This window comes from Taudactylus pleione, unplaced genomic scaffold, assembly GCF_031769625.1.
Source record: "Taudactylus pleione unplaced genomic scaffold, aTauple2 ptg000916l, whole genome shotgun sequence".
NCBI classification, from domain to species: Eukaryota; Metazoa; Chordata; class Amphibia; order Anura; family Myobatrachidae; genus Taudactylus; species Taudactylus pleione.
In genome coordinates this window covers 2,676,007-2,690,380 of record NW_028285317.1, presented here as the reverse complement: position 1 = coordinate 2,690,380, position 14,374 = coordinate 2,676,007, and the positions used below count along the sequence as shown (strand labels likewise).

At 46.6% G+C, this 14,374-nt stretch overlaps 1 protein-coding gene across 1 annotated transcript in view; it reads right to left on the bottom strand.

Annotated features, from left to right (window-relative positions):
- The window catches only part of CASD1 (CAS1 domain sialic acid O acetyltransferase 1), a 76,139-nt gene extending 63,194 nt beyond the window's left edge, over positions 1-12,945 (bottom strand). Inside the window, exons 1-2 of the mRNA XM_088459615.1 lie at positions 12,798-12,945; positions 10,125-10,602 (exon numbers count right to left, since the gene is read on the bottom strand). Coding sequence (XP_088315741.1) covers positions 10,125-10,572 — 448 coding nt within the window. The 5' untranslated portion in view covers positions 10,573-10,602; positions 12,798-12,945. The remainder of the gene's footprint in view (positions 1-10,124; positions 10,603-12,797) is intronic.
- Between the last annotated feature and the right edge of the window lie 1,429 nt (positions 12,946-14,374).

Genomic DNA, 14,374 nt, shown 5'->3' with positions numbered 1-14,374 from the left:
CTAGACGATGTGCCCGATATGTCGCTCTGATCCGCCGGATCGGATGACATATCGTCTATTGTGTACCCAGCATTACTCTGAATGGGGGATAGATAACATGCTGGGCAAATATGGTAAAATATAAACACATTGGGTATTTCAGCGATGCTCTTTAGTGCTGTAATACTCAGGCTTTGATATTATAATGCAGCATACACAGGAATATTGAAAACACTGGGTGGAATTCAATGCTCTTCGCGGGGACGTAGCTCTCTGGTAAAAGTCATCTCCTCAATTTTTTGCAGTTCAATTCCAAACTCCCCGACAACTGTCAGAGGAAAATCAATTTTTATTTCAAGCACCCCACTGACCAGGGGAAAGGTAAAAACGTCGTCGGGACACCATGCAGACCCTCTAGTACACCCCTCCCAATGAATAATCAGTCCTCCCGGACACACGGTCCTCTATATTCTGCATGTATGGAAGGGGAGGGGTAATTGCCCCAGGGGAAATCTATTATCAGTGGTGGGGGTTTAAAAGAAAATTACACTGGTCACAGAGGAGGAGGGGGGGGATTAACAGGGTCTTTTTACACAGGGTGTGGTTGGGTTTTACAGGTGTGTCTAATTTACTACTAAGGGAGTGTGGTGGGTTACAGTTAATAGGAGCCATGACCACTGGGGGGTCTATTGAGAATGGGGGATGGGAGGTAAGTTTACAATTGGGGCCTACGGAACGAAGGAGTGCGAGATCCCGTCCTAGGCATATTTTTCCAAAAAATATTTAAATATATTTTTAAAAATACTTTATAAACTTTATTAACAAAAAAAAAAAAATTTCTGACCGGTTTTAGGGGGGGGGGGGGGGGTGGGGAATTGTCATTTAAGTGGTTAAGGGAAAGATGTATCAAGCCTTGGAGAGAGATAAAGGGCCTGATTCAGACCCGCTCGTAAATTGCAGCCACTCGCTGGCAAAAAGGGGCCGGATATTTAAATTAAGCACTCGCACTGTGTCTCGTAAGGACGCCCTCTATGTCTTAGCGAGCCCCGGCAATAAGCGCTCGCTAGTGTATAAAGACGCCCACTTGCCACTCACAACACACGTCATCTCCGGTATTTGAAGGATTAATCGGTAACATCGAGAGCCGTCTGTGCTGCTCGCAGCGCTTGAGGTAGACCTTGCCCTCCCGCAAGCACTGCGAGCAGTTCAGGGTAAAAAACAACCAAGTGACGTGTTCAATGATGCTACTTTGCTAATTATGCACACCCATTAAACTCCGTTCTGACGCCCAGACACGCCTGCGTTCACAGCACCACTCCCCCGTTCACAAGCACCTTCCCCTGTTACCACCCACAAACGGCGCAATCTGTCACTCCTTCCACTGGGCAGTCTTTTCAGGGCGAGCGAGCAAAATCCGATCACACCTACTAGTTTGTGCACGCGCACTGCGACTTATACGCATTTGCAGACGGGCGACCATCACTCAGAGCGAGCGCAACTTAGCGTCCGGGTCTGAATCAGGCCCAAAGTGTATTAGTTCCCCAAAGCTACCAGTCAGCTTCTGTCATTTCAAAGACTGTGGGGGATATGTATCCTAACCTTGGAGAGATGGAGACCAAGCAATCAGCTAGTAATTGTCATTTTGCAGGCTGTGTTTAAAAATTGACTGTAATGGGGCCCATCCATCAGCGATGGATTGCCACGATCCCGCGATGCTGCAAGCCGGCATCGCAGAAATCCAACATGTTGGATTTTCCCAATTTGACGATCGCGATAAAAAAAATTATCGCGATCGTCAAATCGGGGACATTTAACATGTAATATTTCAGCGATTCTGCGACGGATCTCTGAGCATCGATATTGGCCGGCCGGCGTTTCCACCCGGCATTTCCGATTGCGTCGCAGGATCACAGAAAAACCTGTCAGATGTATGGGCACCTTTAGATACTGATTGATTAGTACTTTATCTCTCTTAATTGACATATCTCCCCCTTAAAGTGATTTTCTGGACACTTGCCTATCCTGTGCAATGACGTAAGGCCCCCATACATCAGCAGTCTGAAAACCACAATTGAACAATTTGAAGATTTATTGCCCGATTTTAGGATTTCACAATCTAGCAATCTGCACCCATACACTAGAGATCTTTTTCAGTGATTTGCAGATCGATTGCAGCAAACACAGATCTGCCAATCTTGAAAAGCCCATCATTTTACTGGTAACGGTCTGCAAATCTGCTGATCATGTCCATACACTAGCAATCTACAGCCCCAATCGATCTGTGAAATCCAACATGTTGGACAATCTGATTTAACAATTCCAATCACATTTTGGTTGCGATCTGTGAAGCCCATACATTGCAGATTCTTAGACACAATCGATTGCAAACTGTAGAATTGTCACAATCAATTGCTGATGTATGGGGGCCTTAAAAGTCACAATATTGCTTCCACCAATTCTGAAGTATTGGAACAAAGCAAGAAGTTCCCAAACTCCGCCATTACAATCCTGAGGGTGCGAGGAGAAATCCGACTAAAGTGCCGGGCACGAGGCTGTTTTCCGGCTTAGTGGGTCGCTAACAGCCTCGCTGCCGGCACTTTAGTCCGAGAATGGCGGTTCTTGCGACTAAACACCCAGGTTAAGGTGCGAGAACTGGCATTTTCTGACTTGACTGCTTCCTGTCAGAGTAAACATCGTGGTGAATTGAAAAGCCCCTAGGAGCTCCCTCCTGGCGCTATGCAACTCCCGGTGAACTGAATCACCCCCATAGACTGTAATGGCAGAGTTTGGGAACCTCTGACCTAGCTAGATAGTTAGCCGCGTGCTGGAGTCACCAGTGCAGATATGGGGACCTCCACGAATGAGGTCCTACCGCAGAGGTTCCCAAACTCTGCCATTACAGTCCACGTTTTAAGGTTATCCATGCTTGAGCACAGGTGACTTAATTAGTACCTCAGTCAATTAGATTTAACCATCTGGACTCAAGAATGGATATCACTAAAACCTGGACTGTAGTGGTGCATACACACGATCAGATTTTTCCTTCAGATATGAACGATAACGATTTAAAAATCGTTCAGTCGTTCATATCTGAAGGAAAATCGTTCATATCTGACATGCCTGAACGATGGACGATCAACGATGCGCGTTCCCGTTTGTCAGATAACGATATCTGACATCTGATGGGTTTGCAGTCAGACTTGGACGATTCCATTCATTTTAATGCAGTCAAAAATCGTTCAATCGTTCAAATCGTTCAAAACTTTGGTAAAATCGTTCAAATCGTTCAGATCGTTTAATCGTTCAATCGTTCATCTGACAAATCTGACAAGTCTGACAAATCTGACCGTGTGTACGCTCCATCAGAGTTGTCAGATTTGTCAGATGAACGATTGAACGATTTGAACGATTTTACCAAAGTTTTGAACGATTTGAACGATTGAACGATTTTTGACTGCATTAAAATGAATGGAATCGTCCAAGTCTGACTGCAAACCCATCAGATGTCAGATATCGTTATCTGACAAACGGGAACGCGCATCGTTGATCGTCCATCGTTCAGGCATGTCAGATATGAACGATTTTCCTTCAGATATGAACGACTGAACGATTTTAAAATCGTTATCGTTCATATCTGAAGGAAAAATCTGATCGTGTGTATGCACCATAAGAGTTTGGGAACCTCTGTCCTAACGTGTATAGATATGTGCTCTACCACCTCACTCCAATATGGAATCTATGGTTACTTGTACTTCAAAAGCCTAATCATGCTGCAGGAGTAAGGTGGTCGAATGTAAAGGCCTGGCCGCCATATACAGCCACACACATTGGGGCCAATTTAGAAGCCTGGTGGAAGTATAACTTGGGAATGTAAGGGCCTGACCGCCATATACAGCCACACACATTGGGGCCAATTGAGAAGCCTGGTGGAAGTATAACTTGGGAATGTAAGGGCCTGACCGCCATATACAGCCACACATTGGGGCCAATTGAGAAGCCTGGTGGAAGTATAACTTGGGAATGTAAGGGCCTGACCGCCATATACAGCCACACACATTGGGGCCAATTGAGAAGCCTGGTGGAAGTATAACTTGGGAATGTAAGGGCCTGACCGCCATATACAGCCACACACACTGGGGCCAATTTAGAAGCCTGGTGGAAGTATAACTTGGGAATGTAAAATGAGAAGAAAAAAAACACAACACTGAGAATAGTGGTGCTGACAGAATGGAAAGCCTGAAAGCTTCAGACCTCTTATCTGATTATTTTGTGTGACTCTGAAGGAACATAAACTGCAGTAAAGAAGTTTACTGTTAATGCCACATCTGACATATACCAGGATCTATTTTTTTTTTTTTTTTTTTTTTTTAAAGGTTCAAAACATTTTTCACCATCCATCTATATTCAATATAGGCGCAAGAGTTTTATACTCCAGGCTGCAAATCTACCAGATACAAAGACAGATTTCCCTACACAATTTCAATATATGACCCAAGAATATAATTTTATACTTTCCAAGTAGGCATCAGCATCTACTTTGAAAGTATATTAAAAAAAAAATAAAAAAAATAAATAGTAGAATCTGACAATGCACGCCTATGAGCTTTGGTCTGCCTTCTGTAACGCATAGCAACAAAGGGCGGAATTCAATTGTTTCCAGCCCCCAACGGCGCCCGACGGAGCTATTCAATTGGTGATCCTGTTGAGCGCGATCAGCGGCCAACGCTCCATTTCAGCTCGCAGCCCCAGGGGGGTGTGACCTGAAATGGGCGAAAAGTGACCTGTTTGTGCGCCCAAACTGCACTTTTCGCGATCGCGCCCAGCCGATTTACACGGCTAAACCCGATCACTTTGGACGCGATCAGCGCGAAAAACAGTCGAATAGTGCCCCGCGATCTCCCGTCACTTTAGACTGGAGATCCGGACCGCGAAAACAATTGAACACTGCCCAATACAACTATTGAATGTTCTAGGTGCAGAGAATGGAGGGACCTTAATGAGTTTGCATGTGCCAAGCACAAGTCACAAAGTGTACTGACATAATTATAAATTAAACTACTTATTTTATCAAGCTTTGTGGGTTTTTTCCCCCCATGTGAAAAAATAGCTCATTAAATGAACATTAAATAGTGAACATTAAATGGAAAAGTCTCAATTCCTATTCCCTTAGGGGTACATGCCCAGCTACAACGTTATTGCCACTGCTGTCCAGATTCACGCAAAGGTATTCAGTTCCAACCATTATAGGGTGGGCGTAGCTCACACGGATACAATCATAAAGATTACCTTATTGCTATAGGAACTGTACTGTCTGTAACCACAAGCGTTTGTTTCACATGCTGACCATACTAAATGCTACACAAACAGTTCAGCTCCCACCAAAAAATGGACCCAGAGACAAAGGACCTGATTCAGATCCGCTCGCTAGATGGGTTGGCACGCAGCCAGCCGATGGTTTGCAATCTGCGCATGCATTGCAGTGCGCGAACCACTGCGAAAGATCAGAATGCTTTCACTGCGCATAGACTGCCCAGCAGAGTGAGTGACAGGGGAAGCCGTTGTGGGTGGTGACAGGGGCTGGCCATTAATAATCGGGGAGTGGATGTGCGAATGTAAGCGTGCCTGAGCATCCTAACTGCATTTTAGAGGCGTACATAATTTAGAGGGAGCGTCATTGTACACGTCACCTGGCTGGTTTTTACACTGAAGTGATCGCAGTACTTGCGGCAGGGTATGGTCAAACTCAAGCGCTGCGATCACATCCGATGTACCGATGTTTGCATACACTTCCTGGAGAGGACGCAAGTGGGCATCTTAAGACAGGCCGGTGGGTGTCTGCATACAAATTGCAATCTCACTCTAAGACATAGTGGGCGTGCTAATGCCTTGCCGTGCGATCGCCCTGTGTACACAATTTGCATATGCATCGTGCGAGCGAACGCATCTAGCAAGCGGGTCTGAATGAGCACCAGAGATCCCTATAAACAGTTCAAGCTGTGGTCACTGGGCCTGATTCAGAGCCGGACGCTCTGACAGAGCGCTCGCTCTGAACCAGGGCCGTCCTTCTTGTTTTGTGACCACCCACAGCTATAGCGAGCGGCCAGGAAGATGGTCACGATGGTCAAGACCATCGGGCTTGCAACGAGACCCTTGTGGTAGGGTCTCGTTGCCGCAAGCCCCAGGGTGCTTTCGGCTCTAACACTCCCACTGACATCACTTGTGATGTCAGTGGGGCCGGCCCCAGACGGTAGGCGTTCCCATGGGTACGCCTCCGTCTGGGCAGCCACCCCCCCGGCCCGCCCACCAAAGGGGGCGTGCTGTCACTCAACATCGACAGCACGCCCCCTTTGGTACGAGACCCGGAGCGACGGATTGCCCGTCGCTATCCGGGTCTCGCGCATGCGCACCACGGAGCAGGCTCCGTCGTGCGCCTGCGCACTGGGCCATCGCCCCGCTTGCGAGCGCATAGCGCTTGCGAGCAGGTCTGAATCAGGCCCACTGTTTGCTACATGCATAAGCCTGGGAGGTAGTAGCAGTACTATTGTAAGTGGGTGTGTACCCTAATTCTAAAAACAGATACTTGTACCTATATTAAGACTAAAGTACACACCTATGCAGATTAGGGGTGTGCTTATGTATCTTATGCACATAAAACCTGTAATAATTGTTCCAATAATCCAAAAAGAATGTGTTCAAATTGTTGACTACTTTTACCATAGGAGACCTGTGTTGATTCATTCAATATCCACCAATTTTAATATGATATGCTGGGTAATGATGTCTAGTGTGTACCGACCTCGCTAGCGACAGGACCCAACTGGATGCCGCATCGGCAAGTGCATACACACTTGCCGATGTCGGCAGTGACAGGACGACTACGGCAGCATGGCCCCCGCTGCCGATAATGCCCGTCGGACCTACTGCTAGATCCGACGAACAAGGTCACTGATGACGCGCGGGAGAGCGCATCGTCAATGACATAGTGCGTACACACTGGACGACTTAAAGAATGTGGTGTAACAAATGGTGGTTATTGGCAAATTCGTTTAAAATGTCGTCTAGTGTGTACCCAGCTTTAGAGAAAAGACGTGAAAACGTATCAACCGATAAGAGAGATAAAGTTTAAGATGCCAAAGGCACCTAATATTTTCAAGATTTGCAATTATGATGTACAGTACATGTAATTGGTAGCCAGTAATATCTAACTCTGTACAGTTCATGGCTCGGGTTATAAAGAAGACATTTAAAAAATGACAGTAATGTGCACAAAACAATCTGGGCCTCATTCAGACCCACTCGCGTGTGCGCAATCCCCGGAGCGAGAGAGAAATTATCTCGCTCCAGGGCTCACTACAAAAGGGGCGGCTGTCGATCGACAGCTCGCACCGTTTTGTAGGCGGGGTAGGGGGTGGCTGGCCAAACGGAGGCGTTCCCGAAGGAACACCTGCCGTTTGGGGGCGGCCCCACTGACATCACTCGTGATGTCAGTGGTGAGCTTCTGGCTCTATTACAGCCGAAAGCTCACTGGGGCTTGCGGCAGACAAGACTCTACCACAAGGGTCTCGTCGCAAGCCCCGATGGTCGCAACGGTCTTGACCATCACGACCATCAACCTGGCCGCTCGCTAAAGCTGTGGGTGGTCACCCACAGCTTAGCGAGCGGCCAGAGCTTTACAGAGAAGCGGCCGCCCTTATTCAGAGCGAGCGGCTCTGAATGAGGTCCTCTGTGTACTGAGAAAGTGGCCTTGTTTTCAATATACATGAAAGTTGGTGGAAGGACCACACTTTTCCTTCACTGATATTTTTGCAGACTATCCTCTAAAGCTAATGACTTACTCGCTGTCCAGTGCTTACAGACACCCACTGAAAACATCTCACATCCGCCGCTCACACACATATAACCGGAAACATCGAAAGCAGATCAGGCGGCCATCAGCCTTCTGATTAAGTCTAAGGTGCCGCAGACACAGCGGGTATCCAGACACGAAGAGTCCTCTCCTGCTGCGAGCAAGGACGCAGTGGCTAATTTATGCATTCCCTCAAAAGTGTTTAAACGGTCCAGCGCGCCTGCGTTTCTCTAGCCACCCCCCTTACCTCCCCCAAACGCTTACTACCTGCCACTCACATTGCGACTGAAACCTGTCAGCGCAATCGCAATTCAATCGCTGCACGTGCGCAATGCAACTAACATGCATGCGCAATGGCTAACAATCGCTCAATCTGCGTAAATATCGGCATTGCTTCAACATATTAATCAGGCCCTATTACCGAATGCCAACATAAAATTCAGGAAAAAAGTATGCAATCTGGGCAAAAGACAGAGGTCCAATATGAGAGACCCGCGCCATGCATCGCTATACTTAATCTGTGACTTTATACTAATTCCTTTGCGACTAAAACACTAATCCTAAGTACCTAGTACACTATAAGTGACTTCGTATACGACTTATGCTGGGTACACAATAGACAATATATTGGACGATTTGTCATTTTGAGGCAAATCCAACAACAAATTGTCCACATCGTCTGGCATGTATGCACTATTGCTCGCTCCCGTGCACCTTTCATTACATCCTCAGATATGCCGATATCGTTAACAATTTTGTTCGACAAGTCTAGTGTGTACTGTACACCCTACTGGACGACCAGGCGATATGTTATGTTATATCTTAACGACCAAACGACGCAAGATATATTGTTCAATCGTTTGAAAGACTGCAGTATGTACACACTAAATAGTTTGTTCTGGGGTTCTAGGGAAATCGGGATGACCATCTCATCGACTGCACATCGTCTAGTGTGTACCTAGCTTAAGATGCAAGGAAAAAGTATGCAAGCACAGGAATCGCTACCCATGGCAAAGCATCTAAGTTGCACCAGTCGTCTTCCCCACGTATGGCACAAAAGGTATAGGTGTTTGAGGTGACAACTGTAAACCCATTGGCAATTGTGGTATTAAATTCACTACTTTACTCTTCTTCCATTATAATCATTTTAACTATGAAAAATTTAGGAATAGATTGGAAAGTTTATAGCAAATTGGAACATACTGTACATCATTTTCTGAGCAATGTTATTTTACACCTGCTTCTAAATGCTTCAAGGAACTGAATGCTCCAATACACCTCTGAGTATCCAAGTGATTAATAAGCATCTACTCACAATTACTGACATTTAACCAACAGAAGGATCCGTCTATTACATTATACCACAAGCAGCAGCTGCAGCCTCAGACAATTGTTTAATAACAATCTCCCAACCAGATAGGGACAGCACCAGCTCTCCAAAGCTTCACAATATGAAATCTAACTTCAATCTATTTTCAGTCAAGGTGGGGGTAAAATTAATCTGTTTATACTTGCACCAGACTGAATACTCTGCAGTAGGATTGCTATGTAACTGTACATGATATGCAGTTTATTGTACCATGTATGATGTCATGTACAAACAAAGTAGTAAAATTGCATTGCCTAGTGCAAGGGTCAGACTTATGGGGAAGAAGTCTACTTTCCATTATTATTATTATACACAAGTGCTGTGTGCACTAGTCCTGGGTACTTTGCTCTCAGGGCCTGATTCACTACGGAACGCAACTGCGAATGCAATAGCGATTACGCGTGCAATTCAAATGCGATAGTATACTAATTCATTGCGATCGCTATGCCACCGCTGCACTACATAAGGACGCCCACTTTACCCTACACACATCTGTAATATTTAGCAAGACTGCGAAACCATCGGTACAATGGAGTACCATCGCAGCCTCACGCGCACTTCCACAAGCTCTAACCTTACTCAGAAATTGTATGCAACAATCGTCCGATTGCGTGCGTGTTAGCAACTGCGTTCCGTGCTGAATCAGGCCCTCAGACCATTAATATTATTATTATTATTATATAGTACAGTGTTATATTTGCAATTAATGCTGATATTTAGCACAGTAACCTATTGCACACAGACAACCACTGACTGCTGTCACATAGTGCACAGTGTATGACAGAGGGCTGGGGGGGGTTTGGGGACACGTCGTATCACACGATATCACAAAGGGACAGGGAAGCAGGAGGTGACACCTGTCACGACATGACCAGGGGCAGCAGAGGAGATGTCGCGACAGTGCACTGGAGCTGTGAGAGCGAGACTCACCGCCGGAGTATCCCCAGGACACGGCGTGGCAGGCGGACAGCAGCAGGACGGCTCCCAGGGCCAGCAGCTTGGCGTTCCTCACGCTAAAGTGCTGGTTGATCTCCCGCTTGCCCAGGTTGTAGGCCAGGGCCGCCATCTTGGCTCCTCCATGACAGCAGCGTGCGATGGAGCGGCCGGTCGCTGAGGGGCAGCACTGCGGCGGGGAGGAGGGAGGAGGCGGAGAGGAGGAGGGATGCGGCGGGGGGTCTGCGTCGGGAAAGGAGGAGGTGTCCATGGATGATGCCAGCAACAGCGGTTCTTCCTCTTCATTAAAGTTAGCGTCTCCGACGTATCCCCGTTTCTTCCTGGCCGCTTCCCGGTCGGTGAAGGAGGAGGATTCGTGTGCAGGACCCCGGCTCTTCAGGTCGCCCAGAGATGGCCTCTCGGAGCTCAGGTCCATTTGCGACATGTCAGGGGTTGTCACAGCGATCACACCGACCTGTAATGTCAGACACAGAGAGAGGGGGTCACTGGTGTCCTGTCACCCCATTATACACACACAGAGGGGTCACTGGTATCCTGTCACCCCATTATACACACAGAGGGGTCACTGGTATCCTGTCACCTCATTATACACACACAGAGGGGGTCACTGGTATCCTGTCACCCCATTATACACACAGAGGGGTCACTGGTATCCTGTCACCTCATTATACACACAGAGGGGGTCACTGGTATCCTGTCACCCCGTTATACACACACAGAGAGAGGGGGTCACTGGTATCCTGTCACCCAATTATACACACAGAGGGGGTCACTGGTATCCTGTCACCTTATTATACACACAGAGGGGGTCACTGTCACCTTGTTATACACACACAGAGGGGGTCACTGGTGTCCTGTCACCTTATTATACACACAGAGGGGTCACTGGTATCCTGTCACCCAATTATACACACAGATGGGTCACTGGTATCCTATCACCTTATTATACACACACACAGAGGGGGTCACTGGTGTCCCGTCACCCCATTATACACACAGAGGGGGTCACTGGGATCCTGTCACCTTGTTATACACACACAGAGGGGGTCACTGGTGTCCTGTCACCCCGTTATACACACACAGAGGGGTCACTGGTATCCTGTCACCCCATTATACACACAGAGGGGGTCACTGGCATCCTGTCACCTTATTATACACACAGAGGGGGTCACTAGTGTCCTGTCACCTTATTATACACACACAGAGGGGGTCACTGGTGTCCCGTCACCCCATTATACACACAGAGGGGGTCACTGGGATCCTGTCACCTTGTTATACACACACAGAGGGGGTCACTGGTATCCTGTCACCCCGTTATACACACACAGAGGGGTCACTGGTATCCTGTCACCCCATTATACACACAGAGGGGGTCACTGGCATCCTGTCACCTTATTATACACACAGAGGGGGTCACTAGTGTCCTGTCACCTTATTATACACACACAGAGGGGGTCACTGGTGTCCTGTCACCCCATTATACACACACAGAGGGGTCACTGGTATCCTGTCACCCCATTATACACACACAGGGGGGGTCACTGGTATCCTTTCACACCATTATACACACAGAGGGGGTCACTGGTATCCTGTCACCCCATTATACACACACAGAGGGGTCACTGGTATCCTGTCACCCCATTATACACACAGAGGGGGTCACTGGTATCATGTCATTTTATTACATACACAGAGGGGGTCACTGGTAACCTGTCACTCCATTATATACACAGAAGGGGTAAGTGGCATCCTGTCATCCGATTATACACACACAGAGGGGACACTGGTATTCTTTCATCCTATCATACACACACAGAGAGGATAACTGGTATCCTGTCACCTCATTACACAGACCCAAAGGGGTCAGTCACTTTCTGTCACCCGCATATACTCTCCCAGGCAGGGTTCAGTCACCCGCATATACTCACCTAGAGAGGGGTCTGTCAGATTGGTCTGTTACCCCCATTACACACAGAAGGGTTTCTGTCACCCCAATACAATACAAACCTAGAGAGTGGTCTGCCACCCCCATTACACACACAGTGGGGTCTGCCACCCCCATTACACACACAGTGGGGTCTGTCACCCCCATTACACACACGCAGAGGGCTCTGCCACCTATTACACACAGAGAATTGACGTTCACTGCTACCCTAACTACATTCCAGACAAAGAGGGAGTTCACCCAGAAAGAGGGCTCTGTCTCCCTGTTTTCCACCCAGAGAGAGTGGCCTGTCTCCCTGTTCCATCCACAGAGAGTGGCCTGTCACTTAATTCGAAAACAAAAGTGGGTTGTCACAATCTACTGTTAACAATCTCATTACAAAAGTAATGTCACAAAAATAAAAAAAGAAATCACACCTAACTCCTTACACAATACATACAAGTTTTAAGTTGTACTCCACAAGCCAGAAATGTTGCAAAGCACAATTTGCAATGGTGGTCTCAAAATTATCCTCCATTTTGGGGAAGGGTACAACAAGTGTGACCACTGGCACTTTACGCAATGCATTAATATGGGACACAGCTGAAATACAGTCAACGGAAACTAACTTTCACAGATAAAACATGCCAAACCACACATGCACAGTGCTTACACAACCACACAAATGGACACTATACAATCAAGTACTCCAGCACTCTCCTTACTTTCTCCAATATCCCAAGAAGTGCAATTCTGGGTCGTCCAAGGTGTTTTCTATTCCCTTTTTTGTTGTGACTGTTCCGAATATTAGACCATGTCTGGTAAATACTGTAATTACTTTGCAAATAGAGATGGGGAGTGGGAGGAACCCTTCTTAGCAATGCTGCCGATCCAGATTTCTATGCACAATGTAGTCACTCGTTTCACTGGGATCCTTTTCAGACAACATAGGTCATTTGCAGCCAACTCCTAAGAGATTGCAGGTTAACAAACCTGCAAGAGGATGTATGCTTCAGGTATGGTCACTGGCTGGAGGGGTGGAGAAATCTTCTCAACCTGCTTGGCAACAAATCGTTTATGACTGTTGCTTGCTGTAAAATGACTTTTTATAGGTGGATCTTTGTTCACATTTTATCTACAGTTAATATGTAATCAAAGACGAATGATTGTTTGAAGTGCTAATTACTGCTTCATGTTCAATGTTTTATAAAGTATAAATTAGGATTTCTTACTCCCTTGGTTACCCTCAATCTTCCCTAGTTCCATCTATATTGGTGCGTGCTCGCATTGACATCCTATTGTGAATTTGACAGGCGCAGGGTTAAAATGACAACACTCTGCACACTCCAGTACCGAAGACCAGGTACTTGCACCTTACTTTATTTTGTGCAGTGGTTCTAATTTTTTTTTTTTTTTACTCTTAACATTTTTAAGGAGTATTTCTATACAAAGAGGAGTCAATTAAAAATAATGATTGGCTTATGATTTTCAAAACATAACATTTCTAAAATAAACTTTTTATTATTATGGGTATCCTTTAATGATATGGTGCCACAAGAGTTCAGCAGCTTAACAAAGTACATAGAAAACAGTGACTTATAGTACAAAACATTGCAGGACAAGAACATGGTTTATCAACATTGCTGCAACAGCGGACACATTACTCAAATAAGCAGCAGGGTGGCAGAAAACAAGGTTTAGGTGCCATTGTAGGGAGTATGGAATAGATAATTGTATAAGGGAAGGAAAAGCACATGAAGGTAGAGGGTCCTGCTTGTGAGAGCTTACATTCGAAAGGGTAGGGACAGACATACAGGGGTGACATGGATGGGGAAGACAGTATGCAGGGAGCAAGGAGCAGTGGGTTACAGTGAGAGCTGGATGGCTTTGATAAAGTGGATCTTGAGAGCCTGATTGAAGTTTTGTAGAGAGGTGGATATTCTGATATTGAGAGGGAGAGAGTTCCAGAGGTAGGGATTAGTTTAGGCAAAATCTTGGTGGTTGAGTGGGAGGAAGTAATCAGTTGGGAGGAAAGGCGACAATCATTTGTGGAGTGAAGTGGGTGGGAGTGTGAAGGAGATAAGGTCAGAGGTGTAAGTAGGAGAGGATAGGGTGAGTGCTTTGTAAGTGAGTGTGAGAAGCTTGAATTAGGATCGGAAGGGGAGCCAGTGTAGGGCTTGTAGGAGAGGGGAGGAAGATGTAGTATGTTTGGAGAGGAAAAGAGGCCAGAGAGGAGGAGGTTACAGTAGTCCAATCTGGAGATGACCAGTGAGTGAATGAGGGTCTTAGTTGCCTCCAGGGT